Source organism: Lepidochelys kempii, chromosome 8, assembly GCF_965140285.1.
Source record: "Lepidochelys kempii isolate rLepKem1 chromosome 8, rLepKem1.hap1, whole genome shotgun sequence".
Lineage (NCBI taxonomy): Eukaryota > Metazoa > Chordata > Testudines > Cheloniidae > Lepidochelys > Lepidochelys kempii.
In genome coordinates this window covers 29,156,952-29,183,292 of record NC_136387.1, presented here as the reverse complement: position 1 = coordinate 29,183,292, position 26,341 = coordinate 29,156,952, and the positions used below count along the sequence as shown (strand labels likewise).

At 41.7% G+C, this 26,341-nt stretch overlaps 1 protein-coding gene across 5 annotated transcripts in view; it reads right to left on the bottom strand.

The window, feature by feature from the left end:
• The window catches only part of TENM2 (teneurin transmembrane protein 2), a 1,082,146-nt gene that overhangs the window by 44,494 nt on the left and 1,011,311 nt on the right, over nucleotides 1-26,341 (bottom strand). For all 5 annotated transcript variants that reach the window (XM_073355925.1, XM_073355928.1, XM_073355933.1 and 2 more), the window contains 2 exons: nucleotides 9,154-9,364; nucleotides 1,733-1,852 (listed from right to left, as the gene is read on the bottom strand). In XM_073355925.1, coding sequence (XP_073212026.1) covers nucleotides 1,733-1,852; nucleotides 9,154-9,364 — 331 coding nt within the window. The remainder of the gene's footprint in view (nucleotides 1-1,732; nucleotides 1,853-9,153; nucleotides 9,365-26,341) is intronic.

Below are 26,341 nucleotides of genomic sequence, written 5' to 3'. Positions count from 1 at the left end.
TTTATAGCGGCACAACTGCGCCGCTACAGCAGGGCCGCTATATGGTATCCAGTGTAGCCATTCTTTGTCGGCAGGAGAGAGCTCTCCCACTGACAAAGCGCTGTCCACATCAGCGCTTTTCATCGGTAAAACTTTTGTTGATCAAGGGTTGGTTTTTTCACACCCCTGACCAACAAAAGTTTTACTGATGAAAGTGCAGTGTAGACAAAGTCACTCTTACAAGTTTATTTCTTAAGTGAACAAAGGTCCATCTCTGAAAACCACTACCACCACCACCACCAGATCTGATGTTAATCAGCACCCTCGTGAACATTCTCAGCAGAAACCGCAAGAGCTTACTGAGCCTGGATACTGAATTATCTTTTCTCTCAGGATCTGTCCCCCTGGAACAGCATTGCAGTGTATGGCACTGGTAGAGAAGTGATGGGAAACTTGGGCTGTCTCCGTTCTGTGGCTCAAAGAATTTTCGTCTCCAGGACCAGTGATCTGGCACCTTTCAGAAGCACCAGAGACAACACATAATTGTTGATAGTGGAGGGGGAGGCGGGGACACAATTTAAAGTTTCTGGTGGTATGCAGCAGGGCTCAGGACAGGGCATATAAACCCTGGCAGGAATCGGGGGGCATGTGACCCCGTGTGCCCCCCCCACACACATCGCCTCTAAGAAGCACTAAACATTTACTCTTACCTCCCACCCCAAATATGATTTGCACATGTATATGTGCATGCCCATTACCCCTTGGAAATCTGTCTTCAATAAATAAAATATTCACAGATCTCTTTTGCAAGAGCTAGAAAACGGTTATTTTTTCATGTATTATATTATCTCTTGGCAATGCAATGAACTGAATTACCAGTACATGGAATAATGTAAAACAATAACATAACAGGGCCTGATTCACAATTGAGTTACTCCAGTGTTACACCAGAGTAATGCTATTGATTTCAATAGCATTTCAATAGCATTACACTGGTGTGATAATGTAGTAAAACGCTGGACTGTATGGAAATTCACATGCCCCCTGTGTTGATTAATGTCAATTATTCCAATTCAAAATTTTTGTGGACTATAGATACACATAAAACTGCAAATATTTACAGTGCATTTTCCATAGATGTTTTGTTTTAGTGCCATGTCCAATAAATTAGATAAACCATGACACTTTCATTTTTGTTTGAGCTGAACTGGTGTGCATTTCAAATCAGATGATACAAGAGGGAAAAAAGCAGTTCTTCACACAGCGGGGAATTGTCTAAGTATATTCAATTAGAATCTTTTGATTATGTTCTACCCTAAAGAAACTCTAAAGATAGTGGATCTTCAAAAAGGAAAGATAGAGGCAGAAGGGAACTTTTAACAAAATATACTGTTCTATAATGATACTTTTTTTCCAGCAGTGTGTTGGCCTGCCTCGCATTTTAAAATGAAGTATTTCTGGTCTCAGCTGGATATTGCTGTAGTCCACAAATGTTTTCATAGATACAGGGCAATTTATCTGAAAGGAAGTCTGACTACTAACACATTATTATCAAAAGTCAGCTTTTTCATATTCACTTTCCGTTAGTATTCAAAATGCTATGTGAAAAATTACTTTTGTGTTTACTTGATAGCTGTTTGGCCCAGTAGGAATTCTGTGCATGATACCACATGGTCCCACTAGATAGCACCATCTGTTAATCTGCAGAGATATTACATACTAAGTAGGTGCAGAATGAAATAACTACACTTACGTGCCATCCTGACGAGTGATGGTGTAGCCGTACTTTGGATACTTGACAAATGACACATTGACTCCAACAAGTGGAGTCCCATCTGTAGTCACTACTTGGCCTCTTATAAGAGACACAAGACTGAAAAAGAAACACAATTAACTATGTTAACTATGAAAACAAGGGTTGTGGTGTTTATAAACAGACTAGGGACACTAATCTGATCTCATTTACTCCAGTGTAAATCCAATGTATTTTGTATTTACACCAACACAACTCAGAATATTGCCCATTTATTTAATTTATTTATGTGAATACATATTGATCTGAGTTGAGTTTATATATATACTCAACTCAGATCAATATGTATTCAAATAAATTCATATTTAATCCATATAGAGAGTTCTATGAATGTCTTTATGTGGGTGGGTCAGCTGTGATTATTGAATCATTCCTCCAGGTCTGGTAGCACTTCAATGTATAGAAAAGGAATGCCACATGACTCATTGAAGTGAGAGCTTGGAAGGTCATTCTTGCAATAAAAGATTTTTGGATACATTTTCAAAATTGCCTAAATACCTACATCATATTTTCAAAAGAGCCTAGGTCCCATTTTCAAAAAAGACTTAGGCACTTAGGGCCATATTTTCAAAAGTATTTCAGCTTCTAAACTTGCAGATAGGATCCTTGTGGGTTTTCCAAAGGCACCCCAGTTTAGGCACTAAATTCCCATTGAAATAAAAACTAACAATATCCTTAGGTGCTTCAAAGAGTCTCAATAGGAGCCTAAATATCTTTGCCACTTTGGCTCTGAGAGTTGGATTTACTTCTCAGTTCCACTGGTTTTACATTGGTACAATTCCACCGATTTCAGTGGAGCTACTCACCATTCACACCAGTGTCACTGAAAACTTAACGAGGTCTGTTTGCTTTCTGACAGTTGATTTTCCATTGGAGGATGTTCTCCCAACTTTTGAACTTTCATATTGTGTGACTATGAGATTGGATGCTATGGATCATCACTATAAACTACTGCTATTCTGGATATTTCTCTCTTTACTGTCAGTTTTTTTTCCTACCTGTGGCACTAAGCTCTCACAGTCAACTCTCATAATCATTCCAAAAAGAACAGAGGTGGGGAGGGGATATCTGTAGTTTTCACAACTAAATTTTCCAAATTAAGGTTTGTGTAACCTCATGCAAGTGTCTGACATCTGCAAACCTTGCCCTGAATCCTGATCTCCAATCCCTTGTTTTCACTCAGCAAGTAGGAAAACAATTGGGAGTTTGTTTTGAGAAAGGAATAAGTAAAAACTGAGCAGAGATTTCACTATTCAGTCCAAACTGAAAACTTTTCATTTTACCATGAAGCATTTTCAACATTTTCTACCAGCTTCAATTTGCAGCTACACAGAGAAGGCAGATAATGAAAAGCTTCATTTCTGAATTGACCCCCGCACTGGCAGGTCTGCAGCTGCTCAGCAGCCTTAACAGACTTTAGGTAATTTGGCAGACACAGATTCTTGACACCTAAGGTTCTTGGACTGAGTCCCAGTTTTAAGACTAGGGGATTAAACTGACCTGCTTTTTGCCAAAACTTGTCAAAATTCACTTGCATTTTGGGATAGGTATACTGCTTTATGTTATGTGTTATAGATCAGTTACCGAAGGGATGCAGACCTGAGGGCACATCTATCTTTATTAGCAATACCAAAGATTATTTTTAGACCTTTTTATGAACTTTAAAATGTTTTAAATGCTCTAATGTGAATTTCTAAGTGCACTCCATTGGCTATTAAACAAACGCGTTCTCATTTTTCTTTTATTCTGTGCACACTGTAATATTCTCTTGATATCAAAAAAACATAATCAGTTCATGAAAAGAATCCTTTCTATTGCTTTTTAATGATTACCACAGCAAGATTTCTCGACTTTCTAGGTCAAATATTAATTTCTGAAATCAGCATACTGTAACATGATATTGACCTCAATAGAAATCCATGCATGTTGCAGACCATATAATTGGGAATACTTTGGAACAAGCCGAGTATCTTCACGTTACTGGTTTTTCTCAGATTACTTTATTAATATATCAATCAATCATGCTTTTAAAATGTTGTTGAAAAATAGCCTGCATCCCATGTAATTTTTAACAAGTCTGTTACTTCAGATTCTTCACACATGCCTTTAATGTACAGTAAATTTACAAACAAAAATATCAGCAACACATGATATAGGTTCATTTCTATTTATGATTATCCACCTGCAATAATAATATCACAGATAACACAAGCTAACAAGTAAAGTATAGTGATTTTCCATTGATGCTATTTGAAGTTTTTGTTAAATCTCTTTTGTGGGCCATTCCCTCTTAAGCATGAAAATAATTATATTCCTCAAACAATTTTCTTCCTTTTTTCACATAATAGAAGTCAAATGTGAATGCAGTACAAATTAACACGGTTGTTTTTGTTCAACAGCTTCAGACCACCACGTCTTTGTCTGTGTCCCAGAATAAGCAATGAGGTGAGCATCGTTAGGGGAATTATGCTATTATTAGTTGCTCCTGCAGAGTCAACAGGCGGAGCAAAAGATATTTTGTAGGATTGTGGTGCCTATTTCCTCCCCCTTCTTCTCCTCCATTTCTTGGCAATGGAGTGGCACAAAGAGCTCAGGAGGAGAGAGATCATTATAATTCATAGGACTTCCTTCCAAAGATTAAGATAGCTTTAATGTATGTAAAATTTGGGGCCTAACCCCTTGACAGCATTTCTCTGAAGGCCATGTCAGCACTTTAAGCCCCCAGTTTCAGCATTTTGGGCTTGAACACAAACGTTTGCTTCTGTCCATAATTTGGCATCTGCAATACTAGGTTGGGGTGACATTTTCAAAAGTGCCGAAGGCACAGATCCACAAAGGTACTTAGGCACCTAAGCCCCGTGTAGTGGGGTAGCTGACCCACACCTGGAGAACAGGGGTTAAAACAGCCAAGCTAGGCTGATTGGTGTAGCAGCCACAGCTATGGCCAGCTCAATTAGGGCCCAGCTGGCCCTGGTAAGAGGGCTGTGGGCCAGAAGCTGAGAGGAGTCTCACTCTAGCCCTGGTGTAGGTTGGCTGCCCGGGAGAAAAGGGTATCTGGAGGGGAGCAGGGCTGGGGAAAGGCCAGAGGAGTGGGGGAGCTCCAGCCTGGCAGCTCCCCAGGCTGAGGCCTTGGTAAAGGCCTATGCAGGTACTGGGGCTAGGAAGTGTAGCCCAGAGATAGGCAGAGACAGCTGAGACAGCTGGTCCAAGCACCTTGCCAATGATGAGTGGCCATTACAGACTACAGTCTGCCCCAGTGAGCGGGGGCTAGATGATGACTGGCAGTAGCCCCTGAGGCAAGGTGGGTGAGTGGGCTGGGGTTCCCCTAGAAGGGGAGACCCAGAGCGTGGGGGTACTGCTGGGGAAGAACCCCGAGGTAAAGGGCACCAGGGTCCAGGAGGGACACAGGACCAGCGGCAGGCTAGACACCAGCAGAGGGTGCTCCGAGCTGGAATTGAGTTAATTCCCAGCATAACCAGCAGGAGGTGCCGCACCAGTGAGTCTTCGTGTCACTACACCCCGTTTTCAGGCACCATTGCCATCTACAACCTCCCTGCTCAGCTGTCACCTACAGCCAGAGGTGGCTAAACTCTCTCAGCACGTGGACTGCTGCCTCACTAGGCACCTTTCCTCTGCCTATGCCTCAGAGCGATTCACCAGCTGGGGAAAGGCAGGCAGTCAGCTGCCTGAGTTGCATGTGAGGCCAATCTGGTAGGAGAGCTCAGAGGTTGCTTAGATCTACACAAAACAGCCAAGGGGAAGGATGAGGAGGAGGATGACCTCTCTTATAACCTTTAGGATACTCACCTAGGATGTGGGAGACCACTCATTCAGGTCCTGCCTCTGCCTAATGAGGGGAAGGGATTTGAACAAGGATGGGCAATCTCTCAGTTGAGAGTCCTAGCCTGTGGGCTATGGGATATTCTGAGGTGGATCTCCCTCAGTCTCTTCAATTGAAGTTGTCCCACTTCAATTAAATAATTAAATATTAATTGGGTAAGAAAGAGGTAGAATGACTCGAGAGTCAGTGGTTTGGGCACTCACCTGAGAGATGGCTGATCCCTGTTCAAATCCCTTCTCCCCCTCAGGCAGAAGAGGGACTGGAATTGGGAGTGAACCATGTCCCAAGGGAGTACCCTAACCATTGGGTTATAAGGGACCTTCTGTTCCTCATCCTCCATCCACTAAGATGCTCCACATGCAAGTTAAGTAGAGGAGCATCTATCTTCTCCTATTCATGGATTGTTATGAGAGACAGGCACCTCCCTGCAGCCCAGACTTGGGTGCCCATCTCCATGAGAGGGACAGGGCTTGGCACACAACCCTCTCATCCACATTGGCTATCTTGGGTGGAAAGCTGCCTAGCATGCTGGCTTTTGTGGATTGCATTCTAAGGCACCTATCTCTCCCCATTCATTGTATCGGGGGCCTACATGCCTAACTCAGGTTTGTGGATTGCAGTGCTGTTCCTGTGATTTTCTAGGCACTTAAGAGGCACCATGATGCTCAGCATCTCAGTGCCTAAGTCCCTTAGTGGATCCAGGCCTAAGTGATTGATGAGCCTAAGTCCTATTTTCAAAAAAGACTTATTCACTTGGGAACTAAGCAGCAATTAAATACCCATGACTGGCCTGGGTCAGCTCACTGAGGCTTGCAGGGATCGGGCTTGGGTGCTGTAGAATTGCTTTGTAGATGTTTGGGCTCAGGCTGGAGTCCAAGCTCTGGGACCCCATGACGGGGGTGGGCCCAGAACTCAGTACTCCAGTCCAAGCCTGAATCTCTAGGCAACAATTTTTAGCCCCACAGCCCAGACCCCACAAACCCATGTCAGATGACCTGGACCAGCTGTGGCCGTACCATAGGTCTTTTATTCCAGCATAGATGTGCTTGTAGGGGCAGATTTTCAAAGGTATTTAGGTTTCTAAGACGAAGATAGACACCTAGTGGGATTTTCAAAAGACCAAAGCAGATTGACTATCATTGAGAGTTACATGCTGAACCTGTTTAGCTGCTTTTGAAAATCTCACTAAGCGCTTATCTTCATCTTAAGGTCCCTAAATACCTTTGAAAATCTGGTCCTGAGTAAGTTAAGTCCCACTGATTTTCACGTTTGAAAATTTTATCTTAGGTGACTTGCAGCAACATTTTAAAACCAAGCCTGGGATTTTCAAAGGAGCCTCATTGACTTAGACACCCAAATTCAATCAAAATTGGGCACCTATATCCGTTGGGCACTTTTGAAAATCCCAGCCCATATCCACAAATGTACATCGTGCTATTTCTAAGTTAGAAGCTTGGAGAACAATTCGCTGGTTGCTTTTTAGCTTGTGATTTTTTAAAAACTTTTTATTTATTATGATGTTATTGTTTAGTAGGAATTGTTTTTATCATTATTAACCCCTTGTCCTCTCTCTAAAATTTATGCACACAAGGCCAAATTTAATTTTCCTGACAGGAACAAAGAGGAATTGATAGTGAATGTAAGCCAAGAATGAAATTTCAGACTTCCTGACCTTAGACATTGCAAGACCTACAGTTTGTAGCATGGGAGACTGACCACAGGCTCCTGCGCTACTGAGACACAGCGTGTGAGGAGAGTTAAAGTGGTAAAGATTTGGCATATATTTTTAGCATTAACTTTAACCCTCATTCAACTTGTCAGATTGTGTCACAGTTTCACTGTGAAACAAAATACAACTAGATATTCTAAACTGTATAAGCAAAGAGAGAGGATAAATATCTATTTCAATTTTACATTTTAAAGACTGACCCTGACTGAAATCATGACATTTCTACTGATGTCAATGGAAGTTCTGGTTAAACTTAACTTTTGGCCTATTGACAGGATAGCTGCACTTACACTTTGTATGAGGCGCCATGGCTCAGTAGATAAGACATAGAACCGAGAGTCACAACACCTGGGCTCTTGTCAATTCAGCCACTGAACTGACCATATCCCTTCTGGATATGTCGCACAGCTTGGTTGCATTAGTTGATTTGTTTCTGCTCTTGGTCTGTTTTACTCCTTATGCACCAGTACAGCAAAAGGCCATTTTTAGTCTTATTTACAGAGTTGTTTCAGAGTAACAGCCGTGTTAGTCTGTATTCGCAAAAAGAAAAGGAGTACTTGTGGCACCTTAGAGGCTCAAATAAATTGGTTAGTCTCTAAGGTGCCACAAGTACTCCTTTTCTTTTTACAGAGTTGGTCAGTTAAGGCCAACAAACATTAAATTTACAGAATTTTTCATTTTTCAGACAGGTCACTTATTAATTGCTAGGGTTTTCTATAAAAAGAAAAGGAGTACTTGTGGCACCTTGGAGACTAACAAATATATTTGAGCATAAGCTTTCATGAGCTACAGCTCACTTCATCAGATGTCACCCATTGCTGTAGTATCTGAGCAGCACATAGATATAATGTAACAATGCTTTGTTTGGTACATAGGGAAATATTATCTCTACTTTACAGATGGAGAAACTGAGGTACAGACACATTTATGATTTGCCCAAGGTCACCCAGAAAGACTATGGAAGAATCAGGAATGAAAATCCAATTTCCTGATACCCAGTGCCATGCATTAGGCACAAGACCAGATGCAGCTCCCTCTTCAGCTTTGACTAGGAAGATATGAACATAATGAATTTATTCATCAATTTCTTAAAGTTTCCCTATGAAGGGCTAAAATGCAGACACAGTTGAATAATGTCTGTAAACAGGAAAACAGTTTTTTAAATCTTATACATGTTTTTTTTCAATCACATATAAATGAATGATGAATTGGCTTTTAGATTATTTATAAATAAAGAATTAGGAACTAAATGCAGAGCAGGCCCAGAGCTTAAAAGAAAAAGAAAAACTGATCTGATATGGTGGTTTTATAGTGGGTCAGCTAAAAGTAAAATGGATTTATATAATGAATAAATGATAAACCAAACCAAAGCTATCTACTTTCATTTATCTTTAAAAAATCTTAATTATTCCAAAGTTATATTTCAATATTTGTCTTATTCATACCACACAAAATACAATTGTCCTGTTAATTGAAAACTAGTATCCATTTTCTCCCGCAGTGTAAATCCTAGAGTTCTCATGAGTTAAAATTCCGAGCTACTCCTTCTCAGTATAGGGAACTTAGTGTTAGACTCTGCCAGAGTGATAGAACGCAAAGTGTAATGTTATGAAATAAAGGCAATATTAATAAATTGTGACAGAATGCCCTCAGTAGGATTGTTCCCTGAGACAGAAACAGATATAGCTGCTGAAAGCACCATTTCACATTAAAACATGAACAAAATCTCTGGGAGGGATGTTTCCATGCAGCGTATCCAGGCAGATGTAATGCAATATTTATGGCTGCTACCTGCTGTTGAAGGGATTTTCTCCTGGAATTATGTGAGTGCTGTCCTTCCCCACTAAGAGCTTGATTCGATCATAGAATGACTTCACAGCTGGAGAACCAGAGTGGCTCTGCTGTATGATGTCAAGAGGATCACGGGAACCACGGCACAGCAGGCTATTCTGACACGTAGACTGGAGGCAGCAGTCTGGATCCAAGCAGTCAGTGAGGCCATCTGAAAAGGGGGAAAATCAAAGTTCAGCCAGCTGTACTGTGCTACCAAATAATACTTAATACACATCTTCAAAGCACTGCACACATTTTAACTGCTTAGTCCTTGCAATAGCTCAGGGAGGTGGGTTAAAAGTCATTGTACTCATTATATAGATGTGAAAGCTGAGGCTGAGATACTTTCTCAATCACCTCCATTGATTTTGATGAGGTTAACTGCTTGCTTACAGTAGTGTAAGTGAGAGGAGAGAGTCAGGGCCAGCGAAGCTAAGCAACTTCTTTGAGGCCACATAGCAGCTTAGAACAGTCGAACTGAACAAAGGATAGAGAATCCAAGGAGTTCTTTCCTAACCCTTTGTGTTGCCGGGTTTTCGCTTTTGCTTGTTGGAGGATCTGCTGTGGGTTTTACTTATTTTTTTGGAGGAGAGCGAAAGTGGGGATATTTTCATAACCCGATTAAAAGAAAAATTATATTCTCTGCCTATTTTTGCAAATTTATGAAAAAAATGGTGATGCTTCCCTTCAATTCAATTCTCTCCTTTCCCTTCCTCCACAAATTTGAATTGTTAGGCAACAGTGTGCTTGGATAAGAAGGGCTCAATCATACTGTTGTTGAGTTCAGTCAGCAAGCTCTGTATTATGTCATCCATCTCACCTGCCCTGAAGAAAATTCTAATCTACTTAGCAGCAGCAGAAATTAGAATGGAACCTTCAACTGGGAGATAGTTACCAACCACGCATCTTAGTCTGCTGATTCAAAGTTGGCCCTACATTTAAAATACACTGTAACATAATTTTAGGCATTACCCTTTTCATTTGGTATAACTAACCTAACTGAAATGTGTAATTTTACTGCAGTTCCAGTGTAATTCAGCTATTAATGTCCAATTGTTTTAAAATATTACCTTCCTTTTAGCAAGCAAATGAGAAAGTTGCAGTTATTTACTGATGTAAAATTATGGAAACTAGCCACTCAGTTTGTAATACATTTAAGCTTGTAAAATTTCAGGTAGACTACTTTACTTTCAGAGATTCTCCCTCATATTAGAAATCTGGACATCACCTTAGGAAGCAATGAATGGCTTGGATACATACTGAATAATGTAGTCCACAATCATGCCAGTGGATTAGTTAAGACCCCATAATTATTTCCTTATAGTAAGACAGAATGAATATCCCCAAATCTTTTATCTTTTACCAAATTTTTGATATGAAAAAAGACTGACTGCATCAGGGGTAGAGGGGTCCTATTCAGAGCTTTCTGAATTTTGTAATTAGCATCTTATGTCCCATGGATTGTGCTTGAATTGAGTGATGGCAACTGCAATCAAAATGACTGCTTCTGATTTAAAAATAAAACTGCTGCGGTATGGTGGCAGTGTTTTCATTCAGCATCCATGGAAACTTCTTAAGTTAGATGAACTCCCTTGTTGTTAGAGCTATAGATTTCTTTAAGGTTAACGGCCTATTCACATTAGGAGCCCCATTTATCTTGGAGCCCCTTCCATCCTGGAGCTGGGAATTTTTTTTCTGCAATCCATTTACCACCCACTTTATATAATCAATGTGAGGCCATCATTGGGTTCAGATAATAACTCAAGACCATTTTCCTATTGAGCTTTGAGCCTTTCTTCCTCAGCACCCTGCTCTTTCTGGGTTTGTGACACCTTCACAACCATGAACTTAAAATTCTCTATTGTTTAGTTTGCACAGTGCTTTTATTCAGGCGACTGTCAGTCAAGAGAATCCTATCAACACATCTGAAATAGCAGAAGCAAAACATAGGATATAAATTACTCCCATCTACACATTTACATTTACCTGCTCAATGCTAGTGCACATTTTTGCTATGCCTGTTCTTATAGGTGAGCATATGTTATGACTATAACGACCTCATCATGCAGCATGATTATGGGCTGCTGCAGCCGAACACTTTTGACGACACCGTGAACTTTAAATTGGCACACCAATCTCCCAGTGGCCTGTCAGTCATGAGAATCACATCTTTATGCCAGCAAGCCCCCTTGGATATAGTCTGACATTGCAATCTTCAGTAAATTACCCTGTCACTGCCAATCTTACAGTTATCTCGCAAACAATCAAGCAGGCAATCAAACTGTTCTGAATTGCCAGTTCAGGACCTGGGAGGCTAGAAACATCTCCATTCAATACCAGTGAGAAACATGCATATCATTCCTTTGACAATGGATGATTTTATATCTCTCTCTATCTAGAGAGATAGAGATGTGTGTGTGTACACATATACTCCCCCCCCCACACATTTACATACTTACGTCCTCAAAAAGGGCAAAAGTGTGCAATAATTTAATGTAAAATTTACACCTAATCTCTTTGTCTTGGACATCATACTACTTCTTAACATTTCCTAATTTACTCCACCTCACAAGGAATTTGAGGAGAATAAAAAGCTCCTTTAAATAAACCACAGCTAAATTACAGCATTACTTGGCAGTATACAATATACATAATCTTTAATGGTAATTTAAAGGGAATTTAAACATTGCTAAACATCCAAGAAATTAACTACAACCCACTATTCTCATCATGTTAATTTATTATGCTTATTATGTTAATTCAGATATGTTAGTAACCACATCTATGGAAGCAAGGACACTTCATTTAATTAAGATGATCATGATGGTCCCTTCTGACCTTATTTCAGAATAAAGACTGGGAATGGATGTGTCATTACACAAAGGAAAACTATTTCCCCATGTTTATTCCCCTGTTCCTCACACGTTCTTGTCAACAGCTGGAAATGGCCTACCTTGATCATCACTACAAAAGGTTTTTTTTCTCTCCTGCTGGTAATAGCTCACCTTACCTGATCACTCTTGTTACAGTGTGTATGGTAACACCCATTGTTTCATGTTCTCTGTGTATATAAAATCTCCCCTCTGTATTTTCCACTGCATGTATCTGATGAAGTGAGCTGTAGCTCATGAAAGCTTATGCTCAAATAAATTTGTTAGTCTCTAAGGTGACACAAGTACTCCTTTTCCTTCTGACCTTAAAGGCTATGAGTATTTTAGATCAGTGTGAAGCTTTGTGACTGGGAGGTAACTCTAAACTTGCATTACCCAGAGAGCTAGATCTAAGTGGATCTTAGCTGTTGTGGGGGAAAAAATACAAAACCCATAAAAGTATGGGGAAAAAAGGAACAACAAAGCATCTCAAAATCTACACGTAGGCTTAATCCAATTTTCCACTGACGTCAATGGAAGTTAGATCAGGCTGAGAGTACAGCTTGATCACACAAATCTAAAATAATAAGTTTAAAAGATCTAATTTCCAATGATTTGGAGTAGCAACAGCTAGCATATTTTAGGACATCCTCCATATCAAAAATCTGGGTGCCTAAATTGAAGAATTTATAGAAAATGTATCAAAACATGATAAGACAAAACGTGCACACACTGAAAACAAACACATGTAACTGGAAAAATTCTGCTGTCGTTTACACCTGTGCAACTCCACCTAAAAATATGGTCCCCGTGTAAAGGACAATGTCAGGGGACAGGGTGTCAGGCCATGTGTCCATCTGTGTTGTTGAGCCCGGGCTGTTAGAATGGTCCCTTGAGGCTCTGCGTTCAGGCTGCTTTCTATATTACACTGGGGACTGGCCCAGTATGTAACAGTGGCATAACTGAAAGTGGTATAAAGCCACCTTTGCAACCCCTAATAAATTGTGCTGGGTGCAAAAGGCCAGCCAATTTGCATTTCTATTCTATTTATGCCAAAATTTGCCATCCAGACACCTCATTTCATAACTATTTGCATTTACGGGCACAACTGGGTAATTAATTACATTGCAGTTTGTTTTTGTTTTCTTTAATTACATTTAAACTGGAATGGGAAAGTTTGTCTGCCTCTGCCAATATACACCTGCATCACCAAATCAACAATATTAGTTAGTTCTTAAAAAAAGAGCTTTCATAACAACATACTCTTGTAACACAAAACTCTGCAATGAACATTTTCTTTGTTTCTATTGCAGATTAGTTTGAGGTTTTGTTCCAGAGTTTTGATGGATTCAGGACCTTATAGACAGGACTAAGCACTTTTATATTGTTAATCCAGTGACAGAAGCTTTAATTGGTTTCACCCAGGCACTGTTTTTCTTCACAGCAGACATATCAGAGTTTAAAGTGGATGCAATGCCTGTTAGCAGAGTTCTGAACCGCTCTTACCTACACGCCAGGGGAAACTACTGTATATGGGTGTCAGAATGATGCTGCATCCCTTCCAACAATTTAAAAGTCAGAGTGAAATAACTGAAAGTACTCTTGACTTGGCTTTAACCTGGAGAAGAATGAAATAGGAAACTGATTTGATTTAAACAGGCAGCACAAGATTAGCTCTTCTTGAATATTCAGATTATCAAGATTTTTAGCAACTGACAGGGTGTTCATTTTAAAGACTTTAAAATTTTACCCATTTCTTTGCCTATTGTTAAATGATGCATATGCATTATTACAGATCAAATGCTTTGATCTAGCCCTGCTGCACAACAGCAGAATTTTAAAATATTAACTTGTGTACTTGTATATTTTGAATTTCTGGAGCAATTAGTTATTTTTTCCTCTTGATTAGTGTCCTCATTACAAGACTTAAAAAGTTTAGAGCACAGATAGCGATATCTTCCTCCAGGTGGGCTGCCGACACATTTGTGACCCCTCACTATTCCTTTCTCTTCTCTTCTGAGTGACATTTCTGATTACACGTGGAAAAGAAATGCTATAATGACCCTCAAGAATTGCTTCTACATACCTGTCTGCCCTCTAATATTGAGAGAGACAACGATGCTCCAACAATACTCTTGCAATGTGCACCCACAAAAATCATTCCCCTTATTCTATGATAAATTGTTCCTTGGCCATGTTGACTATTGGCTCTTGCTTATGGCTTCCTGGCCATGTTCACCACTTGAGGTTAAGGCCAGACAGGACCCCTTCTTCTGCTACAGCCCCTTTCTGCCAACTAAGCATCTCAGTAGAGTTAACTTTTGCGCTACTACAGAATTCCACGTCACTGGAATTTACATCACTTTGCCTTTATACCAATCATCCAATTTCTGTGCTTATGTGAGTTGGCACAGGATTTTGTCCTATAGGGTGAAACTACAATGGATTATTGACGGCAAGGAAAGAGCTGCAAGGACCTTACAATTTTGTCATGGAAGATTTTCTGTCCTAGAACACATATGTAACAACAAAGTCCTGTATTAACACATAGAAGAAAAATTTTGGTTGACAGAAGGTTGAAAGAAGACGACAACAAGAAGATTGTTTTCCTTATCCCATTTAGCACAAAGCCAAAATCACAGAGACAAACTCAAAGTGACACGGTCCCTATTGAAATTGGTGCTTTGGCACTACGAGTGGGAGCATACAGACATTTAAACAGTCATGCACATATGTTAGTGGTGGTGATAGCTTATGTCTTGCTGACAGTCAATACAAAATTTATAGCATTCAGGCCTTGAAAGAGAGCTCCTAGGTCACTCGTGGCTCTGACTCAGACAAACAATTTTCCTATCTTAGATCCAAGAATAATTAACAAACTCGACTGTGTGCGTGTGTATAAAATGTCTATATGGCACACATATATAGTTATTGGGTCAGTTAGAATAAGGTTTAGGGCCAAATTCTCTGCCATTGGAAATGGGCAGAACTCCACTGAAATGTATTGGGTATAACTCTGCCTGAACAGGACAAAAGTGATAGCAGCTGAAAAGAGGAAGCACCTAGAGAAGGACCTGGGGCCCGTGTCTTCTGGCTCTATTGAGGGAGTTTGCCCTTTGCCAAAATAATTTTCATGCAGGCTCAATGCTTTGCTAGCTCTACCCCTATCAATTCTACCCCTATCAATTCAAGGAATTCAAGAATTCCTTGATTCTCAGATAGAGGTCTTTTCCGTCTATGCCTAACCAAGAGCCTGTGCTACGTTCATCTATGCTTTTGCCGCCAAAAGGCTGGATTACTGCAATACATTGTGCCTATGACTTTCCTTGGAAACGTCAGCCAGCACAGAATGCTGCTCTGTGTCCTAATTGGGGCAGCATGCTATGAGCATATCACACCTATCCTCCACACTCTGCCCTGACTTCTTGTAGTTTTCACTTCCACATAAAATTCAAGATGTTTGTTATGTTTAAACCCCTGTGTGGCCTGGGACCAGCCTAGTTGAGAAAAGGGAATTATAGCAATGAGTTTGTTGAGTTAAGTGGTCCTGATCAGTATTCTTTATAGGTATTCATGCACCCTGTGTGCCTGGGACCAGATATTATTCAATAGCAGTGTCCATTGGTACACACGTGCACACCACACTTCCTCATATTGTGAGCTGAGGGCACAAGTGGTGGCAGAGATTGCCTCAGTTCCTACTCTACCATGAATCACCTGAGGATCCAAAGCATGGGGGAAGGAGGTTGGGTTTTGAATACCTATAGGGACCACACATTTTGAAGAACTCCAGTTACTATTGGGTAAGTGTGACAAAGCTCTGTCCTTGCCTCAGTGGGTCCTGCGTTTCCTGGCAGATTTTGCTAGCCTCAGAGGCTCACTGTGACCCTCCACGTAACCCTTCTTTCTCTAGAGACAAGGATCACAGTCTACTGAGCCATTTTCATCATAAGCCAGCAAGGGAGGTGAGGAGAAGTTATTCTTCCTTGCACAGTCTCTGTTGTTTCCCAGTCTCAGTGATTAATCAGGGGGCAAAGGGTGGGGGGAGAGGGAGCCCGGGTCCACCCTCTACTCCAGGCTCCAGCCCCGGAACCCTCATAGTATCAGCTATGGTAGCTGACCCTTTAGAAACATGACATGTACAATTCCCTGGGCTACTTCCCCCACAGCAGCCCTCACTTCCTCAAGCTCCACTTCACCCTTACCTCAGGGCCTCTTTCCTTGTGCCTGATATGGTGTGTACTACTCTGCCTCTCCAATAGCACAACTTCCTTCCACAGCTCCTGACATGCACACCCACCTGACTGACTGGGAGGCTTGAACTAGTTTCAGCCAGCCCCTGATTGGCTTCAGGTGTCCCAATCAACCTAGCATTCTCCCTGCCTTCTGGAAAGTTCTTAATTGTCCCCAGGTATCTTAACTGACCTGGAGCAGCTTCCATTTCACTTAACCTGGTACCAGGGATTTGTTTAGCCTGGAGCTAATATATCTATCTCCCACTACTTTTCTATAGCCATCTGGCCTTGCCCCGTCACAGTAAGTAACTTCCCTTTTTTTTTTTCCAGTGCTGGTCCCTATGGTTGTTCACTGTGAGCAATTCCAAAGCAGTTCCTTTTTAAGAGGAGGGTGTGAGAAGGTATCTGGCACAACAGTTGGCAGCATTGCTGAACCAAAGGATGCATCATCTGCTGAGACTTGGGTCGGGGCACAGTGCCTGGTTAATGTTTGGACTGAACTCCAAGTAGCTGCTCTGCAGATTTCACATAGGAGGACACCTTGCAGTGATGCCATGAGGCAGCTTGTGCTCTAGTTCAGTGAGCTTTGGTGCCACACAGAGGAGTTTCTGCAAGCTGATAGCATAGGAGGATTCAACCCAAGACCCACTTCAAGAGCGTCCGAGAAGAGATGGCGTCACCCTTCATTCTCTCAGCAAATAAAATGAACAGCTGAGGAGGTCTCTGAACTGGTTTTGTCTGATCCCAGTCAAAAACAAGGGCCCTTCGAACATCTACAGAGAGTAATCTCCTGCCATCTCTAGTGTTGTGAGGTTTCAGGGTGTATAAATAGTTTGATTCAAATGGAAGTCTGATGGGACCTTGAGAATAAACTTAGGATGTAGTTGGAGGAATACCTTTTCTCTGTGAAAGTGGATCTACCATGAGGGCACAAAACTCACCTACCCTCCTAGCTGAAGTAATTGCTGTCAAGAAGGTCACCTTCATCAATAAATATAGGAAAGAGCTGGAAACCAGGGTGGCCTCAGAAGTGCTGCTTGTACTAAGTTCAGATCTCAGGAGATGTAGGTCGAGATACTGGAAGGAAAGTTCTGACAATGCCTTTAAGGAATCAGGCTGTAATGGGCTGAGAAAAAACAAAATAGCTCTCTGTAGGAGGGTGAAATGCATTGATAGTTACAAGATTCACTCTCTGTGAGCTGCTCAAAATCCCAGTGCCTTTAGGGAGAGGAGATAGTTCAACAGGGACATTCTGACTCTTCTGGAGAGAGGTAATGTTTATGGCACCACAGGGTGTGGGAGAGGCCAGGTGCAGGGCCAGGGTGAACCAAAACTAGGAAGGCCACCATATGCTATTAGAGTTACTGTGCTCTGGATCTTTCGGAGGCAGTAGGCATCGGGGGATAGGAAAGAAGGCATACAATAATGGTTCTGACCAAGGATATAGGAAGGCATCCCCTCTGGAGTCATAACCCTGGCCGGAGTGAGAGCATAAGCATTTATTTTCTTGGGTGGCAAAAAGGATCCAGGATGAGAATCCTTGAAGAGTGGTCCTTGTTGAAATTCTTACTGAGCTTGTCTGCCAGGGAATTCATGACTCCTGCAATATGTACTGCTGAAAGGGTGATGTTGTGCTGGATGCACCAGTTCAATAGGTGGATCACATCCCTGCATGGTGGTGGGGACCTTGCTCTTCCCTGTTTGTTTATATAATAAACAGCAGTCATGTTGTCTGACCTGATTTGGATGTGAGTAGACTGAATGATGGGTAGGAAGCATCTGCACCCCTTGCTGACAGACCATAGTTCTAGCAGGTTGATATGTGTTGGGGTTCCTTTGAGACCTCTTCCATTTGGTTCTCCAAGAATTCAGTCCAACTCTAGTCTCATCACTCAGGTTCCTTCATTAGGCATAAAATGAAGCTACACTGAGTTGATCAGACTCACACATGAGGGTGATTATAGGGTGTATGACACATCTAAAGTTACACAGAAACCCTCTTCCTTTATACATATTTACACATCACATTGACTATACATTGTATCACACGTTTTTGTGTTTGGCTTAGTTCAGGGGTTCTCAAACTGGGGGTCAGGATCCCTCAGGGGGTCACGAGTTGTCAACCTCCACCCCAACCCTGCTTTGCCTCCAGCATTTATAATGATGGTAAATATATAAACAAGTGTTTTTAATTTATAAGGGGGTGGGGGTTGCACTCAGAGGATTGCTATGTGAAAGGGGTCACCAGTAAAAAAAGTTTGAGAATCACTGGCTTAGTTACTTTGTAGAAACCAATCCCTGTACAGCATGCTCTGTCAATGCACTGTCCCTGTACAGTTTTTCTCTCTATCACATCTTTACATTCCTGACTTATCTGATCTACCGTTCTCTTGTCCATTGTAAATGATTTCCTGGGTATTCCCCCTTACCTTAATTAGCACAGACATTCTGTTGTCCGCCTGCTGATCTATTTACCTCCCTGTTCTTTACTCCCACAAAATGAAGCCTCCCCTTATGTCCAATTACTCATGTCAAGCGACGCCTACAATATGGAGTGTGGACTTCTGCGGGATCCACAAGCCTTGGGCTATGTGATCATCCAGATGTGCTCCCCAACCCAGGAGAGATGTGTTGGCAATAAGTGTGAGGGCTGAGGTGGATTTGGGCATTGAGGTCCCTCAAGGCTAGAAACCTGTACAGTGGTAATTATGTTTTGGCCATGGTTGAGTCCAGGGCTGCTCCAATAAACTCTATAGTCCAGGTAGGTGTTAAAGCAGACTTTCCTGGATTGACTTGGAGTCACCAGAACTGGCTCAGATCTTGCAGAGTGGTCGCTGCTATCTGTACTTCTGGGTGGGACCGGTCCTTGTGCAGCCAGTCATTGAGGTAGGGAAATATGTGACAGCCAAGCTTGCAGAATTGGGCTGCCACCATTGCTATGAATTTGTGAAAATACCCTAACCCCAGGGCCTGTTGATAGCCCAAAGGTGAGTATCTTGTACTGGAAGTGGTCTGTGCCCACCGTAAAGGGCAGAAATCTCTCTTGGGCCAAGTGTATATTGATGTGGGAAATGTAATCTTTCAGATCGAGAGCCACAAAATAGTTTTTCATTCAGTGATGGGATTATGACAGCCAGTGTAACCATTTTGAATCTTGTGTGACAAATAAGACATTCAACTATCAGAGGTCCAGGATTGGCCTCCAATCCCTACCCCAAGTCTTCTTCTGAACTAGGAAGTACCTGGAGTAAAAACCCTTCCCTCTGTATTCAGGAAGTACAGACTATATGGCTCCTAGCTGGATCAAGGAGTTCACTTCCAGTATGAGAATCCTCTTGTGAGAGCGGTCTCTGAAGGAGGATTGGCGCGGGAGGAGGGCACTGGGAGGTGAGGTGGACAGGAATTCAATGGAATAGTCAGTAGAAATAATGTCCAAGATCCATTTGTCCAAGGTTAAGGTCTGTCATCATAGAAGGAAATAGGCTAGGCGACTGCCAAACAGGGGTGAAGGTGGTGACAGAACAACTGGCTGGCTCTTGATCCAACAAAATGCCTTTTTAGAAGGCTGAGGAGTCTGGAGGGAAGATAGTGGGTGTGTTCCAGAGAGTATTTAATGAACAAGCAGTGGTTGTTGAACTTCAGCATCCACCACCTGTCCATTAAACTCTGTCTGGAACATTCCAACACCAGCATCAACTTTCTGGACACTTTCAACAATGGTACCCTACAGACAAGTTATACAAGAAACCCTCAGATCACCACACCTACCTTCATGGGTCCCACACATGTTTATCACACCACGTGGTGTACCCTCATTCAGTGCACTAAATGCCCCAATAGCAACTATGTGGGGGAAACCAAACAATCACTACGCTCTCAAATGAACTCACACAGGAAAATTATAAGACAAAAACACCATAACACCTATGGGTGAACTCTTTTCACAAAGCAATCATTCCATATCTGACCTATCAGTCCTCATCCTCAAAGGAAACCTGCACAACACTTTCAGAAGATGAGCCTGGAAGTTTAAATGCATAACTTTGCTAGACATTAAAAATCATGGACTGAATAGAGACACTGGATTTATGGCTTATTACAATAGTTTATAACCCACTAAATTCCCCTCAACTGCTCCCCCACCACTTTCCTCCCTATGAATGTTCCCTTGAAATATGTATTAACTACTTAAGCTAAACAATCTGTTCCATCTTGTATTTAGCAGTGACGCTCTGATTAAGTTTCCCAGACCTGAAGAAGAGCTCTGTGTAAGCTCAAAAGCTTGTCTCTCTCACCAACAGAAGGTGTCCAGTAAAAGCTATTACCTCAACTACCTTTTCTCTCTACAAATCCACAAGACTTAAAGCTAAGTAGCTAAAAGAAAGAACACAAATAAAAATACACAATTATTTACAAGTAAATGTTGAGTGGAATTAGAGAATACAGACACAGGAGGGTTCCCTCCCAAACCACAAGCAGAAGAACAGGAACTGAAGATGTGGGCAGTCTGTGTCGATACTTATGCCATAGATTCACAGCACAAAGAGGCATAGCACACAGGTGCAAACCAATGGACACTGCGATTGAAGAATTTTCAGTCCCAGGAGCATGGAGTGCATTCACACCTACAGTGAATACCCACAGGGCCAGCGCTTAGAAGTACTACCTCTCCCCTCTATGCCCAACTGCTATGACTAAAATCAACAGGATAGAACTTTGTAGAGCAGGCTCAGTGGAGGGCTCTCTGAGAGTTCACCAGAGCCAGGGTTTGGTGACCTTCAGAATATAGTTCCAGGAGGATTTCTTCAGTTAGGGTGTTTTGCTAAATATTTCTAAAAAAGGTTAGGGAGAGAAGGATGCAGCTACTAAGAGTCCTAAAGGCAGAAGTCTCTTTGAGGACTGTAAGGGCAAATTATGTAGTTTGTAGTAATTTGTGAAGCATCAATATGCCAAAGTGAATGGGGCCATTATAGTGAGAGATGGAAAAGGCCTGTCAGATTATCAAAAAACTTGTCCTTTTCCCTGGAAATGCAGGATTATTTCCTACAGCATATTTTTCTAGCACAAGTCCCATGGTATAGTGTGACCCTCTCCCCAGGGAGACTATTCCACAGACTTATACCTCTGACTGTCAAGAAGTTTTATCTTCAGATTCAGCCTAAATGTTCACTTTCATAACTAGAACCTGTTACTGCTAATTATACCCACATGAATTGTACTAAATAATTCCTCACCATCCTTGATGTTAACACATCAAACTTTTACAGACTGGCATTTCCCCCATTAGCTGGTGCTTAACCAAGCTGAAGAAATGTTTGTACACAATTACATGGATTTATATGATTCCATTTTAAGCCCTGACAAAGGCCTCTTGTGGGCCAGTCAGAATGCTCTGAGAACTGCAAACCTAACTCAGAGGACAGGCTATATTTCAGAAGAGTGTAAGCCATAACCTATGGTAAGGAACAGTATGGTCCCAAGAAGAGCCCTCTCCCCCCCCGGTGCAATGTTTCTTGGAGTGCAGTTAAAGCTCCCGCAGCAAGTGGTTAGCTCTGCAGGTCAGTGGGGAGTGGGTGGGGCCACTGAGCTACACCTTTTTTGCCTACTTTGAGGAATCTAGTTCTCATGATGGCAATAGATTCACAGGGTTCATGTACTCAGAGGAAAACAATGTCTATTATTGTGCTAAGGAGCCAAAGGTGGAGAGAGGAAGAGAAGGCTGGGGAGCTACTACCTGAATACTTTTTAACTTTTGCCCTCTAACTTAATCATGCTTCTGACCCAACTATGTCCACAGCACCTGGGTCATCTTTGAGAACTTGGAAGACATGTTGAGTGCTCTCCTCGAAATTCACACTCCAAACCCACACCCCCTTGGCACACAGGAGACCCAGAGAGCTATAACCAAAACCAATCTTTAAAACAAACAAACAAACAAACAAACGTGCACTCAACTGCAACTTGTGCCTGAGCACCCAAGGGGTACTGTACCTGTGCAAGCTTTGGCACCTGTAGGCCTTAATTTCCCTGCCTTGGTTTCTCCAATTGCTTGCATGAGTATAATAATATATAGTTACCTACTCCATAGGGCTATTATGAGGATCAGTTAGTTAATGTTTAGAAATATGCTTTGAAGATGCCATATGCACAAGTCACTTTATTAAGTTTAAACACACACACAAGCATGCACACACAGATTCACTGGCTCTTGCTAAACTTTTTCAAAAGCCATCTTTGACAGAGATGCCACATTAAGTTTATTAAAAGTTTCCGCAATATTTCTCCACCAAAACGATCAATAACAGATTTCAAGTATTCAGTACATCAGATAGTCTAAAGATGACTATGTGCGCTATGTCCATTGTATTGACTCTGGGGAGTCTTTCTGTTCCCAAAGTATTGTGGGTATTTGTATTGAGAACCTCATAAAATCTTTTGTCTGTGCTGAATTAGAGACCCCTGCTGAGGCAATGCTTGTTGAGGCAAGCTAAAGTACATGATTTGCTTTTGTGCTGTGAAATACTTGTATTATCTTAAATGTCACAAGCCTGATGCAGTATCAAATCACAGGATTCACACTTCTCTAAAAGCAAAGCTTGTCCAAATGCTTATTTCAGCAGGGCAAGTTTCATTTAATTTCAGAAATGACGTTTTCTAAGCAAACTCAAATACACAACCTTTCAATAGGTCAAATACACTGCCCAGAACGTTGTATTGTTCCAGAAATGCATTTCATCCTTGAACTGAAGAAAACCTCACACTGGAGCAGATAACTCACTTTCTCTTGTTCACTATCTTTAGTCTATTGTGCCAAGCAGAATTAACACTGACTGCATTTCATAGTGAGCGGTACAGCTGTACAGTAACATATCGAGGGACAAAATATCCCCTCTGAGAAGCGCACAACTCTGCAAAGCCCACTGGAATGGTGTGTGCATGTATCCAGGGGCAGAAGTTTGCCCTGAGTCACCAAACTAGAACTAACTTGGGAAGGGATTTATAAAAGAAAAGAAGTAGAAGAAACTCCTGGTTTGTCCAGCAAACAGTGTGGATTCAATTCTATTCTATTCTACTTAACATTTATACTCCATCTGTTGTGATTTGGGGTTTTTTCTTCAATGCCTTTGGAGAATTAAGCTTTTGGATGAAGTGTGTTCTGTGAGGAAATATAACCAGTAGTAGGGCACAGTCAATTTTGGGGTTTTCTGATTACTCCTATTCTCTGTACCCCTATTCCAATCCAAAGCAAATTTACCATAAAAGTCTAAAGGATGCAGAAGCTCAGCTTTTAAAGAAAGCAGCAGAAGGCAACAAGTTGGGGTGATTCCCTCATTTGGAACTCACTTCCTGGCCAGAGACAGAATCTAGCCAGCTCTGAGGCTTTATGTAAGCCTCTCTTCCCACTCCTATAATATTTTGCTTTGCATTTGATTAATTGATTTTATTTTGTCCATTTTGTTTTTCCTCTCTGCAATGGCAGCGCTTAAGTGCCTTGGCAGTAAGAGCTATAAGAAGGAGTAAAATAAATATAAAAGGATATGGAAAGTTAAGGGTTAAATTATGGCTCCAAGAGCCAGTCAAATACTTAGGGGTATAGCCTAGAATGTAGCATGTAAATTGTGGTTGAGGGAACTGTTATGCCAGCATAAAGCCCCTAGGAGGCTGGGGATGGCGGTGGAAATGGGAGCCCACTGTAAAGCAGCACTTTCTACAGCTGTGGACCATGTTTAGTATGCTCTCTTTAGCATTCCTCTCCCCTGGTGGGAGGTGATCCCCTTGCCAGAAATGGAGTACAGCTACCAGTGCTAGATACCGTTCCATCCAGCTCAGAGTGCAGGGAATACAAGTGTTATGGCCGCCCCTTGCATGGGTGCAGAGGAGGAAAGGAGTACCTCTATTCTCCCGTCTTGCTCACCTGCTCACGGCAGACACAATTTGGCATCACAGAAGAAAAGCTCTGGTGGGCTTAGACATACAAAGCAGCGTTAGACGTCTGCAAGCAATATGACAAAAAAGAAGACTAAAGGCAAGAATGCAGATCCAGGTAAGAGGAGTTTAGGGGAACGGGAGAGAAGAGAAGATCTTGGGGAGAGCAGCCCTGGGAAGGAGAGAACCTCTGGAAAAAGTAAGAGCTGTTTTTGGCTCAGACAGGGAGAGAGTTCTCACTTACTATGCTGTGCGATACAAAAGATTTTAGAGTTTAGTGGACAGTCAGCAGTCATGATGGGCCTCAAAGCTAACTTGACCCTCATTGCTTCACTGATCCCTGCCAACTGCACTGGGACACTTCCAGACTACAGAGAGCAGAGCACAATGAAAACATATCCATTTTCTCACTCAGGCATTAGTGGGTATTTAACATTTGAGAGCACTCTTCATACAACATTTGCTGTTTATTTGTTCAGCATTTTATGGGCACCAAATAATAATCATAATAAAAAATAAAATCCCAACAAACCCAGAAACAACAAACCAGCACAGAAGTGACTGAAACAACACAGAGCTAAAGAGCTGTTCCAGTATTTTGTACTTACACAAGGATTTGCATTTTACAAGCATTTTACAAACATTAGCAAAATAATCCTCACTGTCTTCCTGTGTGGTACATACACATTATCATCCTCCTCTTACAAACAGGGAAACTAAGCTAAGACCAGCACTTTCAAACTTGGGTGCCTAAATCCTCGAGTTCATACAATGCCTGGAATTTACAAGGAGTAAAATCCCAAACTCTCCAGAGACCATTCAAATTTTTGAAGTACCACAAGGCAAAGGAAGACAGACAAGAATGTTCTGCTATCTGCAGCAGCACAGTGTTTTACACTAAGTCCCAGGGAGCAAGCCTCCCATTCTAGGTCGACAGAGTTGGGCTAGCAGGGTTTGCACTAGTGCTCAAGAAACAGCTATGCAGACAGCACTTTGAAGTTGCAGCTTGGGCTGGAGCTTGGGCTCTGAAGCCTATGGAGCAGGGTGGGGCTCAGAGCCTGAACTCCAGCCTGAGCCACAACTTCAAAGTACTGTCTACACAGCTATTTTTAGAGCACTAGCCTGAGCTCCGCTTCCCCAAGTCTGTCAATCTGGGCTTGAGCTTGCTCCAAATTGTTGTGTTGACATATCCAAAGCAAGTCAGCAGCAAGGCTGGGAACAGAAACCACAAGTCCTGACTCCCAGTCCCCTGATATAAACACTAAACAATGCTCAATGCTGCTTCTATGCAAATCCCACGAAAGCACTCAGTGACTGTTTTGTGGGCTTGGAATAATTCCTGCAGAAAACTGGTGCCCAAAAACAAAAATTAATTTTGGCAGAATGATGGACAAATTTTCCACTTCACTCACGGCCTCTACACCACTTGAGTCCCCTAAAACAAAGGAATTTCACCCAGCATGAATACATGTAGAAACATACACAGAAAATAATTTTGTCTCGATACTTGAAATGTCAGATTCTAGGATGAAAATGGGCACTGTTTTCTACCAACAGTTTCACTGCGTGTTTCAGAGAATGCCTTATTGTGGAAAGTCTTGAACTAGAAAACGAGAGGAGGTTGTAGCATTTTGTGGCAAGGGTGATGCACATCAAGGAAGTTAACACCACTTCACCTGCCTGCATTTTGACAAGGCTACCTTAGCCTGTCTCATACTGGGAACTAGTTGCTTTGGAGAAAGAGGGTGAGTTCTGCCTTCCACTACACTGACAGTTTTGCTTCTAGGTGCTCTCTGGCAAGATATACACAGTTCATGTAGACTGTATTGATACACTATAACCATTTCAGAATTTAGAAGGATCCTAATTATCAGAAGTTTAAAAAATTGAAGAGGAACGACACCACTGAATGGGCTCACATACAGTTCAACTGCTCACAGAACAGAGGAAGTCCAAAAGAAAAATTAATTTAAAAATAAATGTATCTTTCTGCCATCCCTGAAATTTTGTTTCTAATACCTAAACTTCCTACATATAATCTTGAATAACTGTAATTTCCCCAAAATTACAAAAGATGCTTAATAACCATTAAACTACTCAGGGCTTGATTAAGAA